The sequence below is a fragment of the Astatotilapia calliptera genome, chromosome 8 (genome assembly GCF_900246225.1).
Source record: "Astatotilapia calliptera chromosome 8, fAstCal1.2, whole genome shotgun sequence".
In the NCBI taxonomy this organism is placed as follows: Eukaryota; Metazoa; Chordata; class Actinopteri; order Cichliformes; family Cichlidae; genus Astatotilapia; species Astatotilapia calliptera.
This window is the reverse complement of record NC_039309.1, coordinates 3,600,551-3,622,075: the sequence shown is the minus strand read 5'-3', so window position 1 is coordinate 3,622,075 and position 21,525 is coordinate 3,600,551. Positions and strand designations below refer to the sequence as shown.

At 42.5% G+C, this 21,525-nt stretch overlaps 2 protein-coding genes and 1 long non-coding RNA gene across 5 annotated transcripts; 1 reads left to right on the top strand and 2 right to left on the bottom strand.

The window, feature by feature from the left end:
* Positions 1-958: 958 nt before the first annotated feature.
* Positions 959-13,723, top strand: hid1b (HID1 domain containing b). 3 transcript variants are annotated; one of them, XM_026177934.1, is made up of 19 exons: positions 959-1,126; positions 2,881-3,030; positions 4,013-4,177; positions 5,221-5,340; positions 7,361-7,467; positions 8,122-8,238; positions 8,529-8,763; positions 8,860-8,916; positions 9,003-9,143; positions 9,882-9,972; positions 10,087-10,238; positions 11,423-11,501; positions 11,588-11,752; positions 11,832-12,053; positions 12,173-12,312; positions 12,393-12,476; positions 12,568-12,659; positions 13,290-13,448; positions 13,532-13,723. In XM_026177934.1, the coding sequence occupies exons 1-19, from the start codon at positions 1,061-1,063 to the stop codon at positions 13,593-13,595; spliced, it is 2,406 nt and encodes an 801-aa protein (XP_026033719.1). In that variant the 5' UTR covers positions 959-1,060; the 3' UTR covers positions 13,596-13,723. The 3 variants fall into 3 exon arrangements, with proteins under 3 accessions (XP_026033719.1, XP_026033718.1, XP_026033720.1); XM_026177933.1 differs by having other exon boundaries at positions 8,529-8,772; XM_026177935.1 differs by having other exon boundaries at positions 8,529-8,772; positions 13,290-13,596.
* LOC113028014 (proton channel OTOP3-like) lies at positions 13,711-18,342 on the bottom strand. Its single transcript, XM_026177936.1, has 7 exons — positions 17,805-18,342; positions 17,588-17,724; positions 15,907-15,965; positions 15,668-15,816; positions 14,834-15,513; positions 14,333-14,491; positions 13,711-14,244 (listed from the first exon to the last, which is right to left on the bottom strand). The coding sequence occupies exons 1-7, from the start codon at positions 18,184-18,186 to the stop codon at positions 14,074-14,076; spliced, it is 1,737 nt and encodes a 578-aa protein (XP_026033721.1). The 5' UTR covers positions 18,187-18,342; the 3' UTR covers positions 13,711-14,073.
* A 1,721-nt stretch (positions 18,343-20,063) lies between these two features.
* LOC113027896 (uncharacterized) lies at positions 20,064-21,395 on the bottom strand. Its single transcript, XR_003273162.1, has 2 exons — positions 21,115-21,395; positions 20,064-20,378 (listed from the first exon to the last, which is right to left on the bottom strand). It is a non-coding gene; the product is annotated as an uncharacterized LOC113027896 (long non-coding RNA).
* Positions 21,396-21,525: the final 130 nt, after the last annotated feature.

Genomic DNA, 21,525 nt, shown 5'->3' with positions numbered 1-21,525 from the left:
TCGCTACAACTCTTATTGAGACAGAGGAGCTAATTAAAGATTCTATTAATTTAGGAAAATCCTGATTTTAATTACATATCGCAATAATAAACAATAATTTGATTGATACCGTATTAAATGTGCATTTTTAGCCAGAATGGTTTTACATGTTTTATCCGTTAAATGTTATTGAATATCTTTTATTTTACTTTGTGATATTCGGTTGGTTTTCTCTTATTTTATCTACATATATTTCTATTTATATTTGTTAGCATATAAAACCCTTATTGTTTTATTGTTTATTTGGTATTATTAATGTGCCTTTAATTCGTTAATACTGAATCTATTTATTTGTTTGTTTACTTGTTTTGTGGCATTTTTTTAGCTAACGTGCTTGTAATGCATTCGTAGATATTCGGATAATTTCCATGTTTCCCATTTCCAATTCTCTCAGTGTTTAACCACAAAACTTTTCATTATTATTTTATTCATTTTTTAAAATAACTTTTTAAATAAAGTATTTTATTCATTTGTTCAGTTTGCTATGAAACGGCTTATAAAAGAGTTTGTCTTCTCGTGTCTGTCCTACAAAAACTCTTCTTTTTGGGAGGTTTACTAAATGTTTGGGAATTTTCCATGAAATTATAAGAAAAAAATCCATATTGCAATATTCCTACGAAAATGCATACACGGATATTACAGCATCTCCCTGTTTCTTCATAAAGCAGCTTAGCTTCTTTATTTAAGATTTAAGTTGAAGTGTAGGTTATTTTATTCCACTTTATTGTGCTTGGGTTTCTTCGAGGGGGCTTTATACGTGGCTTTAGCTTCCTCCCAGTTTTGCACAGGCTGATTTTTACTCTGGATTTATGTATCATTTACTTTCACAAATATTCATACTTGTTTTTAGTACAAACAAATAATGAAATGTGTGTTTGAATTAAACACACGCTGGAAGCAGCATGAGCGTGATTTTTCCGAGCTGCACCTGAACGCAGTGGCCGCACAGCGCTGTGGATGAGGCAGATTATCCTCCCTGTGGATCCAGGCAGGCAGGCAGCAGGTGGCTGGAGACAGAAATATGGGAAACGCAGACAGCAAACTTCACTTCAGGAAAGCGGTGGTCCAGCTGACAACCAAAACTCAGGTCGGGGTTTGTTTTCTTTAAAAGGTGACATGAGGAAAGTTCCGCTGAGCGTTTGGCTTTTAGCGTTAGTGGAGATGTGGAGATAAAGTTGGAGTGCCAGATGGCAGCGTACGTCACACAAAGTGGAGAGAAAAACCTGAAAAAAATCATTGGAGTTATTTCATAAACGAGGATTTTTAAACAGAAAGCAAGCTTGCCTCTCAGAATACGGATTTTCTTCTTTTTCTTATGCAGTCTGAGGGACTCCAAACAGTCATTTTGGACTTTGTCTGTGACGTGATCCTTAAACGGCTTTAATATGCAGATGGGAATATTAAAGATTGCATCAGTTTTGGGCCAGCAGTTGTTTCTCTGGCTGACAGGTGTGTTTAAAGGTAACAGGGCTGGACGGGACAGCTGCAACGTTAATCGATTGGTCGAGTGATCGAAACTGATCCAGGTGGTGTGTGGGTGGTGGTTTGCTGTAGCGTGAAACAGATGTTAGGTCAGCTGCTGGTAAAGCTGGAATCTGGGTGTTTATGGGCTCATGTGGTCTCTTGTGTTCGAAGCAGAAGTGATTGGTTGATTAGCTAAAATAGACAAAAAAGAATCAATTTTCAAGTATATTTATCCTGGGTTAAACCTGCATCGTCTTTATTTTTCAGTGTTGGTCAGACTGAAGGAGATCTTTAAAGAACTGACTTTGTCTGATTAATCAACTGTTTGCTTAGACATCAGAGTCCACAGACACTCCTGCCTGACCTCGTCTGTCAGCCTGGGCTCAGAGCACATCTGTGATGTCGTCCCACCTCGATCCCATCTCTGGCTCCTTCAGCACACCTCACCGCTGTCTCACATGACTTCCTCATTCAGCACCACAGTTCCTCGCTTATCCTTATCCTTTCTCTGATCCACAAAGACACAGCCAAGCTCCTTGTGAACTTCTCTTTACTTCTCCATCAATACTCTCGAAGTGCACTCTGCTGGGCTCTTTCTCGGCATTACTGCTGCTCACTGATCGTCACCTCTCTTCTTAACCTAGCTTCAACAACTCTGTCCCATATCTTCATGCTACAGCTCATCAGCTACATCCCTCTGTGGTGTTGTACACTGAGAACTGAGAATTTATGAGATTATGAACACAGAAAAGTACATTCTGATTGGCTAGACTATCAGTGATGGAGTAGCCTCCCCAGAGCTTGGAAAACTTGACAGAGGATGGAACAAAAGAAGAGCTTTTGGGATGCAAGAGGCTTAGAGAGCTGTTCCTGAAATAAATTACAGAAAGCTGCCTCAGAGAGTTCAGGCTGTGCTGAGGAATAAAGCCAGTAACACCAAATATTTACTGTCAAACTCTGTTTTTGCCTCTTATAACATGTTTGCAGATGTTTCCATAGGTCACTGCTCCTATTTCCTATGGAAATTATGAAGAAATGAAGGGTGACTCAAAACGTTTGAGATCTTTTTATGTCCAGCTTTTTTTTATTTAGCTTTGAAATTGTTAATTAGTTAATGGGAAAATAAAATCACTAAGTTATCAATAATGTAAATGTTGTTAATTCATTCAGTTGATTGACAGAGAATTAAATGTGTTACTCTATGTGAATAATTTGGATAAGCTTGTTGATCCTTGGTTATGTTTTCTGTCGGCCATGAAGCAAAAAGGAAAGATCGTACCTCCTCATCAACACAATGTATTTAGCAGCAGATGAGCCACACACACACACACACACACACACACACACTGATGTTAGTGTGTGTTTCCTCTCCTGCAGCCCGTCGAAGCCTCAGACGACGTGTTCTGGGATCAGTTCTGGGTGGACTCCTCCACCACGGTTCAGGATGTTTTTGCTCTGGTTCCTGCGGCAGAGATCAGAGCCGTCAGAGAGGAGTCTCCGTCAAACCTGGCAACCCTCTGCTACAAGGTAACCTGACATCCTCAGGACTGGGGCAAGCGTGACTCAGTGGGTGTAATCGTCTTGTTTCTGAGTCAGTTTAGAGTTTTTTGCACAGACTTACTTTCAGTCTTAAACTGCTGTATAAATCAGTTTTACTCCCACATGGAATGAAACCTTAAACACTCTGCCCTGTGTCAGCCCTCTCTCACATGTTTAAGGCTTCTTAGGACATCTTCTGTCTGATCTTTGTTGCCACCAGCTGCGAGGACTTCTGTACGTTGCTTTAGAGCAGCTTTTGTCCATCCTGGATACAGTCGGAGACAAAGGAATGCAGCTGTTTGTTGTTCCCACAGTTTGATGGCAAAGGTCAAACGTAATTTATAGAAATGCAGAAAAACAGAGAAACTAAGTCTGAAGATCATTTGGTAGTTTAAGGTTTTAAAGGGCAGACAGCTGCTTTGGTGACTGGTTGAAGGTCATGTGACAAAAAGATGTGCTTTTAAAAACTCCTGAGGTTTTATTTGGTTCATGTGGAACGACCCATGCTTTTCACCATAACCTCAAAGAAGTAGCTGCTGGACAGAAACAGCTGCAAGTATTAATGTATTTTAGTGCAGCTACAAAGGCTAGCTGGTCAGAAGATATGCTATTGAAGATTTTCTGCATTTATTTGTCATGCATGATGGTCACACTGATTGGGGTTGGGGTCCGAACCCAATTTGCTGACATAGTTTTACACTTACAAGTACGATGAAGTCACGTAGAGTTTAGAAGAATGAGTCGCTGTAATAAAAACAAGCTCAAACTAATGAGTCCACTCACCAATCAGAAGCTTGATGCTTCAGTCGCCTGGTGAAAATAGAATTTTCCAACACTTTTTGTGGCCTTTAAATAAAATGATGATTGACAGGTAAAACAGGCACCTCGGGTGAATAAATAAGAGTAGACTTTTGTCTGTCTTGGTTATTTCATCTCATATTTGCACGATACTTGTGTTGGTTTTTCCCAGGCGGTGGAGAGGCTGGTCCGGGGAGCAGACTCCGGCTGCCCCTCTGAGAAGGAGCGCCAGACCGTGTTGAACTGCACGCGCCTGCTCACCCGCATCCTGCCCTACATCTTCGAGGATGCCGACTGGAGGGGCTTCTTCTGGTCCACCATCCCCGGCCGAGCGGGGGTACGGCACTGACATCTTTTAATGTATTCATCTACGTGGCTGTTTTTAGTCTTACCTATACTGGCCATTTTATTTATTCCAAGTAAAAACACCAAATATTTGCAGCTTTATTGTCACATATCATTGAAATGATGATATTTATATATTTTGCAGGTATTAGTTTGGTAGCTGATTAAATGCTTTTAGTAACTTTTCAAACAAAAGTAGAGACAGAAAAGTCAGAATCTATAGTTCATAAAACTGATCTTTGCAAAAGAAGAAGAGGAAGAGGGGAAAAGGGAGAAAGTTATTTAAGAACTCCTGCCACGTCTCAGAAAAATCTTTTAGCTTGCAGACAGTTTGTTAGGTTTAATCTGTCGGCTCTGCGGATATCTGAGGACTTGAGCCTCTCTGATATCTCCACCTTTAATAATCTGCGCCGGTTCAAAGCGATGGGTCCATCTGATTTTCAGAACAGACTCTGCAGTGTGAGATGAGATTGCTGATGCTTTGACGTGTCTGTCCAAATCCCTCCTCTCCCTGCCTTCCCCCCGTTTCCCACCTAGGGCTGCTGGGTCTCTGGTTACCCGGTCGGCAGGGGACTGCGTCCAAACACTGCCCATATTGTGTCTCCAGCTCTTTCTGGCCAGCGGTTGAATTTAGAAGGGATTGAATGTCTCTTAATGAAAGTGGGAGACTGAAATAAAGTGCAGAGCAGCTGCTGGTTGGAGCAGGCTGATTACTCAGTATTGTATGAATGAAACGACTCTGTGTGGCTAACGGATGGTTGAACTCTTATATTTGATTATGGATTTATGCTGTGGAAAGATACAAGTGGACAGTGTTTGGAAAAACCTGTGTATGTGGTTTAGAGTTAAATGTGATGACCCATCCATCATTTTCTTGTCTGTTTGCTCAACATAAAGCAACTAATTGGGACTTAAGTGACATAAAAACCAACTCTGAAATGGATCCAGAGCGGCACAAAAACAACAAATTGACTTACCAGCAACGATACAGTAAAAGTACCATAAGAGTCACAGCATCAGCTCTTCTCCCTCCAGCACTTGGACCACGATGCTGATGACGAAGGTCGGCCTCTGGCTGAGTCCCTGCTGCTGGCCATTGCTGACCTGCTCTTCTGTCCAGATTTCACCATCCAGAGCCACAAGAAGAACAGCCCGGTGAGTCTGGCAACCCCCCGCATCACTGACCATGCAAAAGTAGCCTTACTCATTATGTAGCTGGTCACAGCTGCCCCTCCGTAAGCCTGGTTCTGCCCTGTGTTTCTCCCTGTTAAAAGGGTGTTTTTTCCTTCCCACTGTCAGCGAGTACTTGCTCACAGGAGGCTGTTTGATTGTTGGGTTTGAAATATTTAATTTCTGGGCTTTTAGGGTCTTAACATGGTTTTTGTTAATTAACACTGAAAACAAAAAGTTCAGGTAGATAAAGGATTAGACATATAAAAATATTGACCTGAAGGTGGTTTGGAGTTATGCCTTTCAGAGTCGTGGTTTGTTTGCTTTGTTTTAGCTCTGAATCGACAGGCGTGTCAGCACTTTACAGCTCATATAAAAGAAGTAAGCCTGTTATTTGCTCCCGTGGCAGCACCTCTTAGCGCCGTTATCTCTTAACACAACCTTCTCGGGCGGTAGCTCAAGTTAATGAGTGACTCTGTGGGACGCGAGGAGAGGGGCCATGTTTGGAAAGGGTGGAAACGTCTTTATTGTGCTCCGCAAACATTCAGACGTTTGAGAGACTGGGAGGTGATCTCATCGGATGACTCCTTACTCCTTGCTACCTCACGAGGAAATGTTAAAATCAAGGAAACTGTGCAGGAGAATGTGGAAAATAGCCAGCAGCTGCTGTTTGTTCCCACCTGCCCCAGTGACCTCTGAGGCATGAAGCAGGCGTGTGCACAAAGAAACACATGGCTGGAGGGAAACCTCATTTGTGCCTTGAATTTCAGCTTTCACTTCCTGGTATGGATTTAGTGATGCAGAGGTCAAAAGCCCCTGCTTGCATCCACAGACCCTCCCGTGTGACACGAGCGGCTAAAACAATGCACAGCATGTAAATAAATGTACTCATGCAGAAAGCTTGCTTGTCTTGTGACCTGAGTAAACACTTTCCTAGTGAGTTTATGGTCTCCATTATGAGTTTTAAGCTTTATTTATTAGAAGTTAATGTTTTTTTTATTGTGGTTCTTTTTAGAATAAATGAAGACAATAAAGGAAGGTATGCATTACGGTATAGTGAGCCTGCAGTGTCCCTCGGTCTCACAGGTTTCAAAAAGAATGAGCAACACTGCTCAGCTTGAGGCTTCTCAGTGCATACACTAATCAGTGGGTGACATGAGGGCTGCTATGTCCATCTTTCACATACAGTCTGTGCGTATCCTATGCTCACCAGAGTAAAAGGATTCAGTGACCTGCTTCCTTTTTGTTTCACTTTCAGATGTTTGGTGTAGGTCCCCGTCCCATACTTGGTTTGGACACTTCTTCAAAGGTCTAAAATAACTTCCTTTCGTAAAGAAAGTGACTTGTGCTGAACGGCTGTGCAAAGCTTTTGCTTTTAAAGAGTATCCCACGCTTCAAGAAGAACACCAGAGTTCACTGCGGTTGGCGTTTGACACCAGTGAACTTCATTGTGTGGCGTACGTGGAGCTGTCAGTTCACTTACAGCGGTAGCACCTTGTCACATCTATTCATAAAGCTGTAGTTATCTCTGCGGAGGTGTTACATGCAGATATTGTCAGCGGAGGGCTTAGCTTGGTCCATTTGATGACTTGCATGGTAGAAGTAAGTGTGAACTCAGTCCCGGAGCTCTGTTTAGACCTCCAGCTTTAGCTGTGGACAAGAATCCACGTCTGTGAGTAAATGAGGCTAACACTCCACACACCGCCTCTCCCTCCAGGTGTGAGGCAGGGGGAGGAAAGCTGAGTGTGTGAGAGAAGCTCCTGGCGTCACAAACACACAGACAGTACATTCCTATGAGTCAAGCTCCACCTTTCAGTGACCTCTGTGGCCCCGCCTCGAGAACGACCGTTCCTGCAGAGGTCACGTTTGCAAAGAACTTTCAGCTTCAAGTCAATTCATAATCGATTATCAAACCTGTCGTGAGTTCAGCTCATTAGTAATTTCAGCTCTCGGGGACCTTCGGGAGGAATGTCACTGAATGTTTTACCTGTTGTCTCTGCTGCAGGATACAGCTGATGACATACGAGCCATAGACAGCTGTGAGTACATCTGGGAGGCCGGCGTGGGCTTCGCTCAGGCACCTCCTCTGAACTACGTCCACGACCTGAACAGGTGAGACTTCAGCATCCTTTCAGTGCTGGTCATCGCAGTGTTGGCTCATGTCTGAGCTTACATGTATGTAATCAATACTGATTTGGGCTCCTGCACATGTGGAACTACTGCAAAAAGAAATGTAATCAGAATTAATGTGCCTGGGCTGAGCGTCTCCGTGCGGGAGTCTTTTTGAAATTTTGGATGAATCTGTTTCATTGAAGTCAGTCACATCGATATCCAACCAGTCTTAGCTCCACCTCTGCATCCACACTCGCCCCAAAGAGGCCGTCAAAGTTTTTCTCTCTTTATACTCTGTTTTTGTCATCCGATCCAGATTTGCTGGTTTCAGCAGGACAAGTGAAGATTAAAACCTCACGTGAACAACAAATCAGTATTGAGCGCTCCTGCTTGTGCTCTAACAGCTTCAGCCTGGACGACGAGCCGTTTCTTTTTAATTGCCGTTAACAGAAGAAACAATGTTTGTTTTCTGTATGCAGTAATAAGTAAAGCTGTGCTGCTGAATTTAATCTTCTAAAATGATGAAACCCCCAGATTAGACATCACTACAGATTCCTGATTATAATCATTCTTTTGCTATCTCGCAAATTCAGTTTGTATCAGGCTGAATTCACCTACTAACATCCCTCCATCCTGTGCTAACGCCCTTTCCAGGACAGAGCTGCTGAAGTTACTCCTCACCTGCTTCTCTGAAGCCATGTACCTTCCTCCCTCCGCTGAAAACAAAGTCCTCAACCCCTGGATCTCCTTCTTCTGCTCCACAGCCAACAGGTGACTTTATACCTGACAACACCTCACCAGACGGAGTGAGATAACTTCTCTCCTGTTGAATTGCACTCTCTGCTTCTCTGTTTTAACGTTGAATTTATTAGAAAATCCAAAACCTTTGTGACAGTGAATTCATCCGTCTTAAAAACTAAAAACAGGGAATTCATTTTAAGGAGTGTTTGTAGGTCTGTGTTCAGTAATATTTGACATACAGAGCAGGGGTATACATCACTACAGCCTTTCATTCATCCTCGTTAAGCTTGTGCAGACTCACCTCCACCTGTTTTTCGCAGACACGCCCTGCCTCTGTTCACCTCCCTGCTCAATGTGGTTTGTGCCTACGACCCCGTGGGCTACGGCATCCCGTACAACCACCTGCTGTTCTCAGACTACCGGGAGCAGCTGGTGGAGCAGGCGGTCCAGATCCTTATCGTCACCCTGGAGCACGAGGCTGGCTCAGCCGCCAGCGCCGCCCTCCAGGCCCTGGACCCCTCAACATGTCCCTCAGCTGAGGAGGAGCAGCAAGAGGTACATACAGTGAGTAATTAATCCACATATATACAAGTATATTTTTTTTAAGATTATGATTTAAAATATAAACACTGATGCTGATTTATTTTTCAGCCTGGTGGACCTGACAACCTGTTTGTGAATTATCTCTCCAGGATACACAGAGAGGAGGTATTGAAACATCCAGCCGTTCAGCAGCTAACAGCATGATCCCCTGGGATGTTTATGAGTGTGTGTTCTCCTTGTTTGTTCATCAGGACTTGAGCTTTGTCCTTAAAGGTCTGGCTCGGCTGCTCAATAACCCTCTCATCCAGACGTATCTGCCCCGATCCACCAAGAAGATCCAGTTCCACCAGGAGCTGCTGATCCTCTTCTGGAAATTCTGCGACTTCAACAAGGTGCGAGCACGAAATGCAACAGGAAGCCAAGGGATTCTCAGGAAATGAGAATATTTCATCAACAAAAACAGCTGCTCGTGTGCAACCACGGTGGTCAGGTCCTAGTGAACTGAATGTGGAGAGGACAGTGTGTTTGTATGGGACATTACTGATGCTGACTGAAGTTCTTACTGCTAAATAGATAAACAAGCGTAAGTGTGGCCCTCACATGTAACCCTCATTCAAAACAGTGTTTAAATGGCAGAATGGGGAAAAGGAAATAATCAGGAGAAATGAGAACATTTCGACACAGTCTGTGGTAAAATGCTGCCCCCTGCTGGTGAAGGCTGTGATTACAAAAACACATCATGGTTCTGTGTTTTTCCTTTTTATGATTGGTGTTCATTTCAAGATAAATTTTGTAGTAGTTCGAGAATTAACTGAAAATATTTTTTCCATTTTATTTCCTAAAATGCGATTACAACGTTAATCTTGAAGACTTTAGTATAATGAAATTAACAATAGTAGTAATAAAAAATAAGATCCTGGATTAAAGTCGTAATTTCACTTTTTTGTGAAAAAAAACTTTATTCTCAAAATAAACAAGAATAATTGAAAAATTTGGTTCCTTCTCAATTGTTTCTTAATGTGGACTTAGTCCTGGTTCGTAGGTGTGTGTGGGGCTGATGAAGTTGTATGTGTGATGGAGTGAAGTGGAGCAAACAAGCCAAACCTGATTTTGTTATTTTTGTGTTTTAGAAATTCCTCTTCTTCGTCCTGAAGAGCAGCGACGTGTTGGACATGTTGATTCCCATCCTCTTCTACCTGAACGATGCCCGAGCGGATCAGTGTGAGTCACGTCTCCGTGCATGCGCGTGCGTGTGAAACAATAAATATAAATCTGTATAAACTGTCATCGCTCCCTGTGTTAAAAACAAAACATTTCCCCTGTGTGCGTCTGCAGCCCGGCTCGGCCTCATGCACATCGGCGTCTTCATCCTGCTGCTGCTGAGTGGAGAAAGAAACTTTGGCGTCCGTCTGAACAAGCCGTACGCTCTCCGTGTGCCCATGGACATTCCTGTGTTCACAGGAACCCACGCCGACCTGCTCATAGTGGTGAGACGTTATGGCGTGAAATAAATGAGAGAATCTATTTCTTTCATTTATCTACGAATGAAGGCAGAAAATCCTGTGTTTGGCAGAAAGAAACCACGGGATGGAGCGAACTCTTGGGTTAGCGAATTATCAGTCACCTGGTAAAACATGCCTGGCTTTACTGGCTTTCTGGATAGTGCTGAGAACTACAGAGTACTAACTGGACATTTCAGTCAGGCAAGTTTTAACCTCTGTAGTAGATCCAGAAAGACACGGTCCGTTTTGTGTCTGGACCAGGGGTATCAAACCCCAGTGCTTGAGGGCCGGTGTCCTGAAACTCTTCCATGTGTCCCTGCTGCAGCACACCTGAATTAAACTGACTGCATGCTGAGGTGGCAACACCCAACCCTGCTCAAGTACATTTAAATAAATGTAAGAGTTTGGAAAAATGTACTTCTAAAAGTACTTTTATTGCACCATGTTCATTCACTCCTGGGCGTCTGTAACATGAATCAAGTAGCTGAACTGCATCCTCAGCATGCAGTCAGCTTCATTAGAGTCTTGCTAATGATCTACTAATTTTAGTAGGTCATTAAAGCAGCCCTCGACGACTGGAGTTTGACACCTGTGGTCCAGACTGGATATAAAAGATGGATGTGTGCAGGATTCTTATGCAGTTATCAGCTAACGATAGCAAACTTGGTTAACGATGCACATTTACAGATATTTAATTGGTGATAACAAAGTACCAAAAGCATTTATGGGTTGGCAGTGTAGAGTTCAGAGGCTCCAGTTAATGGAGCTCAGGCCTTGCAGGGATGTAGATCCCAGGTGCCTGCTAGCGTCCGATCCTCCAACTTTCAGCTTTACCAGTATCTGTGGATGGTTCCTGTGACTGCAGCAGGTATTTAATTAATGCAGAAAGACAAATTGCAGCAACAACCACAAAAAACAAAAAAACATTTTATTTGACCTGGAATAAAACATTTTCCCTCTTTTTAATTGTAGCTAAATGTCATGTACATTCTGGTCTTGCATTTTCAATTAAACGCTCTCCTAAAGATCTCAGGACATCATAGTTTTTTGCGTTTTTATAAGACAGACAGGATATTTTTTGTGGTTTGACTTTGTGATGGAAGCTTGAGTGTTTTTACTTTCGTTTTCAGTCTCCACTGAGTTTGTTCCAAGTACTTTGTCATGTTTAGATCTTCCACAAAATCATCTCCAGCGGACACCAGCGTCTCCAGCCTCTGTTCGACTGCCTGCTCACCATCATAGTGAACAGTGAGTATTACAGTGCAAATGCTGCCCCCTGGTGGAGGATCAACAGAGCTGCTTGAGCCTTGGGATGACCTTTTGTGCTTCCACAGTTTCACCTTACCTGAAGAGCCTGTCCATGGTGGCAGCCAACAAACTGCTTCACCTCCTGGAGGCCTTCTCCACGCCCTGGTTCCTCTTCTCCTCACTGCAGAACCACCACCTGGTCTTCTTCCTGCTGGAGGTCTGCAACAACATCATCCAGTATCAGTTTGATGGTGAGAACGCAGACAGAGGCTCATCGGTTTGCAGGTCACGGCTTTTGCCCAAATAACAATCTGAACCCTCCTTTCACAGGTAACTTCAACCTGGTGTACGCCATCATCCGTAAGCGAAACGTTTTCCACCAGCTGGCCAACCTGCCGTCCGATACCACGTCTATTCAGAGGGCCCTGCAAAAGAAGAGGAGGACGGGAATCTCTAGGGCGAACTCTGTAGAGAATGAGTCCATGGAGGGCTCCAGACCTGCTGTACCCGCCGAGCCCGGCACACTCAAAGCCAGCTTAGAGGCCACTCCAGGTAGGAAGTAAGAAGTAGAATTTCAAATAACGAGGATTTTTACTTAGTCTATATCTGGGGTTTCCAAAAACATCGAACTGTTCCTTTAAAGGCCTTCTTCATGTCATCATGTGTTGTAGGAATCGATAAGATAACAGAGAAGTCTCAGGTGAGTCAGGATGGAACGATGATCACTGTGCCACATTTGGACTCTCCGCACACGTCTAAAAGCAGCATCGCAGCCGGAGCCAGCGACAGCGAGTCTGAGAGAGATCACGAGGTGAGCAGATGGCTCGTCTCTCTCACACACACACAGAAGTTTAGTTGCTGCAGTTAAAGTGGTTTATTTTTTGGTGTTAGGTTAACCGCATGCAGTCGGAGTCGGCGAGGAGTCGACTGTCGAGCGTCTCATCAACGGCTGCGTGGAGCGCTAACTCCGACTGGGTCAGAACAAATCCTTCATCTGCTCACATTTACCTTCTACCTTCTGCTCCGTGGGTGTATTTTCTGTCATGTGACGTCCTCCATCATTTAGGTCTCCTCGTGGAAGGCCAAACTTCCCCTGCAGACGATCATGAGGTTGCTGCAAGTCCTGGTTCCCCAGGTGGAGAAGATTTGCATCGACAAGTAGGAAATCCCTCAGATTTTAAACTAAACGATGCATTATGTGATAACTAATGAATACCTGTATTAGTTAATGAGCAGCACCAGGCAGGGTTGGAAGAAATGAACCAAAACTGTCTTAATGCAAAGTTATTGTCTGTGACCTGGAATGTTATTATAATAGATTAACATGAGCCCGCCTACAGTTTTAACAGAATTCATTCAGAACTTTTTGAGCCATCGTGTTTACAGACACACACCTGCAAACACAACCTCCTCCTCGAGGTAATTATTGAATCGTGAAGCTTTCGTTTCTGCCTGCAGTTGTTTTGTTTGACCTGTAAGCTTCACTTCTATATTTGATCTCTGAAAACATAAATTAAACATAAATGACCTCATTTATGTGTCTGTATGACATTTAATACAACGAGCGTGCACTTTTCTTTGAAGAAATGAAATTTGTTGCACTTCTGATTGAAAAGTTATTTTTGCAGAACAGGTTCACTTTAATAAACTCATTTCTGTGGAGCATCAAACATGTTAATTTAAACAGTAGCACTTTTTACAGATTTATCACATAAAAGTTACTATTGATTCTTTGCATTTAGACGTCAGATTTATTCTCAGTGTCTCGCGGTTTATTGTCGTCCTCAGGGGTCTGACTGACGAGTCGGAAATCCTCAAGTTCCTGCAGCACGGCACACTCGTGGGTCTCCTACCCGTCCCCCACCCCATCCTCATCAGGAAGTACCAAGCCAACGCTGGCACAGCCATGTGGTTCCGCACATACATTTGGGGCGTCATCTACTTACGGTAAATAAACCTGCCTGTATTCTTTGGGATGTGTTCAGTGAACTCCTCTATTAGCGTTTTGGTTTTTTTCTTTCTTCCCGCAGTAATGTTGACCCTCCGATCTGGTACGACACCGACATCAGGCTGTTTGAGATCCAGAGGATTTAGAGGAGCTGCTGGTTTATCTTCCTCACACCTGAACCGTTATTAAAAATCAGGACGGCTCATTCTTGATGCCAAGTAATGTAAAGATGAAGAATGTGTAAATGTGTCCAATTAAAGGAAAAATGTTAATATCTGGCAGTTTTGTAGGACATTTATTTATTTTGCCAAAAACGTGAGTGCTTGTTGCTCCGATGTGTGACGACAGGAAGGTAAAAGTCTTTAAAATAATCTCATCAGAGACCCCGGGGTCCTGAATCTGCTGCTCTACCAATATATCTGCCTAAAACTTTAAAAATGCTTTTTTTAAAAACGTGCATATATCAGGACGCACAGGCCAGAAGACTGCGAGGTGCTGTCATCTCCATATTTTAAACAACATGAAGTTCTATGATGAGGGGCGAGCTTGTTCTTGAGTTGGTTTGTGTATTCAGTAATCCGGTTTTTGGATCGTGTAGTCTAACAGGGATGGAGTCTGTGCGTGTCATGCAGAGATGAGCAGCTCCGTTAAAGCTGCCACCGAGTGCATCCTGTAGAAGACGCTGAGCGGCTGACCCAAATTCATCATAATAAACCAAGTGGTGAAGCCGAAGAACTCTTTTCCCAGGCCGTTCTCGAACTGCGGGTGGACTCCAAATGCAGGAATCAGCCACAGCTAAAGAAGAGGGAACATCTACGTGTTATTCAAATACTGAACATTTTAAAATATTCTTTCAAAACAGGTTCATAAAACACAGTAGTACCATGATATTTGAGAGAATGAGGAAAGCGCAGATCTCTTGTCTCACTCTTTTGGCCCAGGGTTTTGTTGCCCCCTGCTCCTGGACTGTAGGGGGCGCTGATATTTTGGCCTCCAGTAGAGATATATCTGTCTTTTTGTTCTCTTGTGCTTTTTTCTTCATCTGTAAAAGAGTTTTAATATAAATATGAAAAATTTTAATGCCTTTCAACACATCAGTAAAATGTACAGGGGCTCTGAGGTGCACAAAAAGAACCATTTCAGAACATATTTAAGAAAAGAAAAAACAAAACAAAAAAAAAACAAGAAAGCAGCAAAAATAATCCCAAAACATGACAGGAAACCAAAAAAAAAAAACCCACAATATACAATATATAAACTAAGATGACATTTGAGAAAACAATATTTCAGAAAAGGTTATTTAGGACAATGTAACAATATTAAAAATGAAACTTCAGTACTTCTGAGTTACACCTCAGAGCTACTATATGAAGAAAAAAAATACTTTGAAAATACTGCTCATCTGCTTCTTCTTCTTCTTCTTCTTCTTGATGCTGAGGTGTGGGTGTCTGTGGAGGCCTTCAATGATGAAGATGTTCTGGAGGATGAGCTCCAGCAGACTCAAGAGGGAGTAGGACAGATCCAGTTCCCCCAGAGGGCCATCGGTGCCTATGCCCAAAGCTGCCACCACGGAGAAGTAGGACAGAGCGAGCTGGCCCAGGGCCGCCGCCATCAGGAGGACCACATCCAGCCTACGAGAGGGATTAGGCCCCACTTCGCGTGCCCTACTCTCTAACCTTTGGACTATTAGCCCGACCAGAGAGCAGAGAGACATGATGGGCATGACGACTAAATGATAGCCATAAAATATGAAGAAGGCGGTGAGGCGAAACTCCGGCTGGCTCACATAGACCTGATAGAGAACGAAGGCAGTCACTCCTGCAGCCAGAACCAGGCCCCCAAACACGAGGCCCAATGTGATCCCACCTGTGCACACAATATACAGGGTCTTCTTCTCTGTGACGTGGTGATCTGGACCCGTTATGCGGCCCACGTTCTTCCACATCACATAGATCAAGCAGCCTGCCATCAGGTAGTATTCTATGTTGAAGGGAAAAAAGATTTCAAAGCCCTTCCTGAAGGCGAGGCAGGCTGTGCTCGCGTTGCACTGACAGGTTGAATTCCCTGCAGGAAGGAAGAGAACTTTAAATACATTCCTTTTAGTTTTGCATCCATCTTGCAGCTACATTAGTAAGTCGTATGTCATAATTGAATAAAGTGAGCTCAACCATACAACCTTAGGATCCTGAGTGAATGTGGCCTTTCTTGCAGTAACTACCTGCTAAGTCTGAGCTGTCCCTATCAGGTGTGTCGTCATCAGCGAGGCCGTTTCGTTTTCCCAGCTCGATCTCCACGTGGATGTTGTCCTCTGTCACGGCGTTCAGCCACAGCAGTAGATCAGTGGAGAGGATCATCATCAGTCCAGACCTGCAAACCTAAAGTTAGAAATCTCTTTCTCAAAGTAGCAGGTGTATGAAAAAAATGCATGATTTATATAGCGAATTTAGTAATGCGCACCTTGTGATTATCTTGTGTCTGTGAATGCAGTCTTTGGAGTGAGCCCACAGTAAATATGTCTACAAAAGGAACAAAAGTTTGGTTATTCAAAAAGGACACACCCGAAATGACGGCAAGCTTGTTTTCAAGTCAGGGAGGGTGGAGAGGAAAGGTGAAGGTATGTAACAGAAAATAGCCGACATATGATCTGAAATCTTAACGTGAAAGGGACAAAGATGAGCCCGAGGAAGAGCACCTGACTTAAAGTGAACAGCAAAAAACGAGAAAAGTTTAGTCAAAGCTGTCAAAGCTGCATCCTTCTACTAGAATACTCAGTGGACCCAAAAGCCTTTCCTTATAATAAGGATTATTTTGAACTCAAATTCATGCAAAGCTCTAGTAGAGTTCAAGAGTGAAAATATGGAGCTAGAATAAATCTGGTCACAGAAATAATTAGATGGTTATTAGCAATATCTGCTCACTCACTGGAACAGCTGCAGTCTCCTACAGCCTGTGACTGCACAGTAAATTACACATAAAGTACATAAATGATTAATCTAAAGTTAAACCTAAGGCAAAAGTGCCTTAAATCCACTTCTCCTTTATTCCCTGATAGAAAAGTCCATCTGCATGTAAGAGAAAATGAGCATAATGTTCATGTTGGACCTGAGATCAAGTTTTAATCATTCATTTCATCAGTTTCAGGTCTTAATATCTAATTGACAAGTATTTTGAGTGCAATTAATACAATATTAAAGTAATAAAAAATCCACAGCTGCAACATCAAAGATATACCCACATCAATAAATTCATAAATTTAGCCCAATAACTGCCCATCGTGTACATGAAGTGTCATTTCACGAGTACAGTCACTTTCGATATACAACCCGTGAACGGCTACGCTACTTAAAAGGGATTTTAATGCTTACTTGAGTAAAAAGTCCGAGTACTTTTTTCCACTTTGCAGAAGAACTGTGCATCACAAGATTATGTTTCACTTTTTATGAGCTCCACTTTTCACCGCCTATCGTGAGCTTGAAAACTGTGGTTTGCGCACCATTTCTTCCCACTTCTTAACAATCTGACTAAATATTCAGACTTCCTGTGACCCCTGGATGTGCTGGGCACCTCCCCGGCATTGATTCACCTGTCGAAACTCCAAGGTCACGTGTCGTGGGCGTTTTGACCCACGCGTCGGAGCGGTGTTTCGAAACACCTGCGCTTCTAAACGTGAATATCCCATCCCTGTCCATCGCCAAGGACACGGATTTAAGCACCAACAGAAACACCTTCCTTAATGTTGGCTTTACTTTTTCTGGAGAAAACTTGCTTTTCAAATGCTGTCCAGTCGTCCAATATTTGGAATATAATGACTAATCTCACCATTTTCTTGATTTGGAGTCAACAGGTAAAATTGGCTGAAGCGCAGGTGAAATAATCCCTAGAATGCCTGCTGACCTGTGCTGCCTTGGCCACAGAAATGAGAAAGTCTTAGAAATTTGATCCGTTTACTCAGTTTCTCTACATCAAATTACTTGAACGTCTTTGAATCAGATAATGAAATAAAATATTCATTTTCATGAGATGACTGATTGGTCTAAGTGTAGAAAAGATAAGCACTTTTTTCTGTTTAGCTCCAGCACTTAGCTTCCTGCACTCTCAGTAACAACTTGCACCAGTTCAGCCTGCCTTCGGATTTTACCTGCAGAGTGAGAAAAGGAGCCTCCATGAACGGTGAAATCAGCGTTGCAGCAGGCTTGCACTCCCTCGTACTCATCAAATAACCGACCCTGAAGACAAACAGCAGCAGGCTGAAGGCAGCAAAGAGCAGGAGAGCCACTGTAACATGAAAGCGCTGTTAGAAAATCCAAGCACACCCTGTGAGCAGTCTGCTTTAAAGATCGAACACGTGAACTTACGGATGACAGGGACCCCCCCGGCGTGGTGGTCTCTGTGCGGGCTTATATCCGGATGTCTCCTGGCCCACAGCAGGTACCAGAACATCCAGATCAGGCTGATCCCCATGAGCACCAGCAGGAACACCTCAGGCTCCTGGTGGCTCAGACCCTCAGGGTTGAAGTTTTCGCCGATCACCAGAGCGGTTCCCAGCAGAACCACATTGAGACCCACCAAACCAGAGATTAGGCGTCTCCCACTGGGAACCCACAGCAGCACCGGGTCCAGCTCCTGTTCATGAGTCTGATGATGGTCTGAGCTCTGGAGAGGTTCACTAGTGGGATTTTCAGGTGTCCCACAGACAGTATCCAGCTCCAAGTCTCCAGCATCACGATCCGTGCTCATGCTTCTTCCTCTTGTCTTCAAAAGACACTTGTTTCCTTTCCTTTCAGCTGAAGTTCAGCGTGGAGACATGCGTCTGACAGGGCGCGACAGTCCTCTAATGCGCCTTCCCACGGCTCCCACACGGCTGTAGGTGTGGTCATGATTTTAACACACCTACACAGGAAATGCATCATATTTACTTTGCAAACTGGTCCTTTATTCACCTGCTGAGCAATTCGGACAAAGTTTACTTAATAGAAAAATTAATGAATTATTAATTTAAAAAAACTAACAATCTAATCTAAAGGCTTGTAAGTGGTGTTTGTCAGTACACAGCATTACAGAACTGAAATGTATGAACCTGCCCTCTGCCAACAAGTAGAGTTTACAAACAAGCCGCAACAGGACCTGACTTAAGTGTGTGACGCCATTCTTATCGCTTCGCCGCTTCGAGCTGCTGTAATGGTTGAGTGGGAACGATAACCCGATCAGCTGATTATTTTTATTTTCACTGTTTAATGACACAAAGCTGTCTGCTTGCTGTGCATGGAGGGCCAAAGCATGTGCATTATTAAATACATTTTTTAATTCTTCATTTAGACATTAGCCTACAAATGTATTAACTCATTACTAAATATTTCAAATCACAAACGGATTTCACAAAAAATAATTAAACTCTCCACAAAAACCTAATTCCATAAAGCATTAAAAGAAACAGAACTTCAAGATCTTTAAAAAAACCAATTTAAAAAAGAGAAATAAGTAAATGGATTTAAAAATCAAAGATTTATTTGTGACATAAAAATGGTGAGTCCACTCCTCATCTGCAAATCCATTTCCTCACTGCGTGTCCCTTTCCTGTTAGCTCATTAGATCATATTAACCCTCTGACAATGCAAAGAGCAGAGATGACACAAGTGTAACATTTCCAGCCTCTTCAAAATCAGATATCTTGATGAATATAAAAAATTTACACTTTCGAAGCAGGAAGTGCACACCAGTCATCAAAAGTTTGGTAACACGAGTGCTGTAAAGATTTGCAGGGTCAACCAGCACACAGGAAGAAAGTTTGCATTCTTTGTAAAATGCTGGATCATGTATGATTTGTCTGAGACCATGTGTCATCATATGGGGATATTACAATATGGCAGCTTTGCACTATGCTGTAAAATAAACCCATTGTCCTCGTATGAGACCACGTCTTTGTGCTCAAAGATGATCCTGAGCTCTTATACTTACAAGGTCCAACTAATCTCAAGTAGCAGAAATTAAAAATACAAACAGCAAACGCGGTTTAGCTGTTAGGAGGATCTGTAACCAGTCAAAGCGGTGATTTTCACATATATTGCAAGAATCTTAACTTTCCCACAGCTTTAGGCAGCATTTCAGCATCTAACAGCTCTTTTTAAAATCTTAAATAGCTGATTTAATTCTACTGGAGTCAATGGTTATCATTGGTAGAAACATTTGATCACTCTTCTTTGATGAGTGATCTCTCCCATTGACAAAATGTCCAGAGGAACTGAACTTTTGGGCATATTGTTACCTGGAAATTAATCATTTCAATAAGACATTTTTTGATTTTCTTTTTATTTCTCTCACATTATTTTCAGCCTTAGCAAGCAGAAAAACAAACACTGTAAACTATCTACCAATCATCACAGAAATTATTATTCAGACAGGCATTATTCTTGGGAGTTTGAGAACATAAGCTGAAAAGAAATGCCAGTTAAGCTTGACAGCGGTGTTCTTTGATGTCTGCTGAATATAACTAAAGTTTAGTAGTCACATTCACCTGCTCTGTACATTAAAATTCAGTATGACTAGTGATCGGTCGATCTGCACATGTATGATCTAATGCAAAATGGAAAAAAAGAAAAAAAATAAGAAAACAATCATTCATTTATGTAAAAACCTTTACTCCTCTGAAATATAACTCATGAAATAAGTTATCATTTTTGAATGATTTTTAATTGTGCGTTAAAGCAGAAAGACATTCGGAGGTAAAGCAGAGGACGCAGAGTCGAACATGACTGAGGCGGTCTCTCCTGCATGAAGTCCAGGTTGCAGGTTTTCCAGTGTGGGTGCCAGATGCCAAAAAGCTAACACCAAGTGCTGTCAAAGCCATAACATCCTCCATGAACATGATATGGAACAGATGCAGGTGTGTCCTTATCACCCAGAGGAGTCCAAGTTGTCAAGAACAAGCAAACCTACAAACACAAATCAATTGAAAATGTAAACATCAGCCAAAATATCAGCAGGGATTTACTAACTTTATGACCTCTGTGAAAATTATTTCCACATCATTTATTGTATTGATCTCAACATTCAGGGCCTTTATTGGGACAGTCCCTACAGAGCATACAGAGAAAATTAATAGACTGAATCAATTTCAGCCTTGGTTTTCAATACAAATATATTTTATTAATAACTACGTTTGCCCATGTGTATTTTTGACTGCATATAGGTACTGTAGGTGCAGTTAGTCATTGCAATATACTGAATATTCAATGCGAATATTTGACATACTGTGTCAGAGAGGCTGGGATTAGGTGAACGTGGCTCTTGATGATCATCTATGTCCAGTTTAGAATGAATGTGTGCACTCGTCTAATTAAAACAAATGAACTTAATTCAGCAGCGTGTCATCTCTACTCTTTGCCTTGGCAGATGTTTTAGTTCTATTAACTTTAACTACCAGAAAGGTGTGTGGTAACATCTGGGCAGACAGCATTTTAATCACGAGTTTAAAGGCTGTAGGTTGCCGCCATTGCTCTATATATATGTGTATAAATGTAACAGGGCTCAGCGCTTGCTCTGAACGGTGTCAAGCTTTATTTCTGAAGAGCATATTAGCTTACTAAAAACGTACCTATCTAGAACTGCTGGGACGTAATATTTTCATTAGCTAAGGTGATGCTAGTGTTAGCCATGTTAGCATGTTACCTTCTTCAACACTCGGAGCTTCGGCTCTCCATTTCTCTGCAGTCCCGTCATATACTTCTTATCTCCATGTTGTTCAGAGTGTAAAAGCCGAGACTGAATGCCCTTTATATATGTTTAGCAATACAAAGTTATCGGTACAAAAAAAGCACCTTAACAAAACCCAGGTAGTCAGCCTGAGTCTCTGTAACCAATCAGAGAGCTCCTTCCATCACACACCGTGGCTAATTTGCGTTAGTTTTTCTCGAAGGACCATAGTCAAGGAAGTGCTAAATGGAGAAGCTAATCCCAAAACCGAGGGGAGGGATGGCCATTTTGAGTTTGAAAGTAATTTTCTAAATTTAAATTTTAAATTGGTTTTTTAAATTAGCTTTTATTGAGAGCTTATGTTTTTTTGTAAAATCCATTTGAATT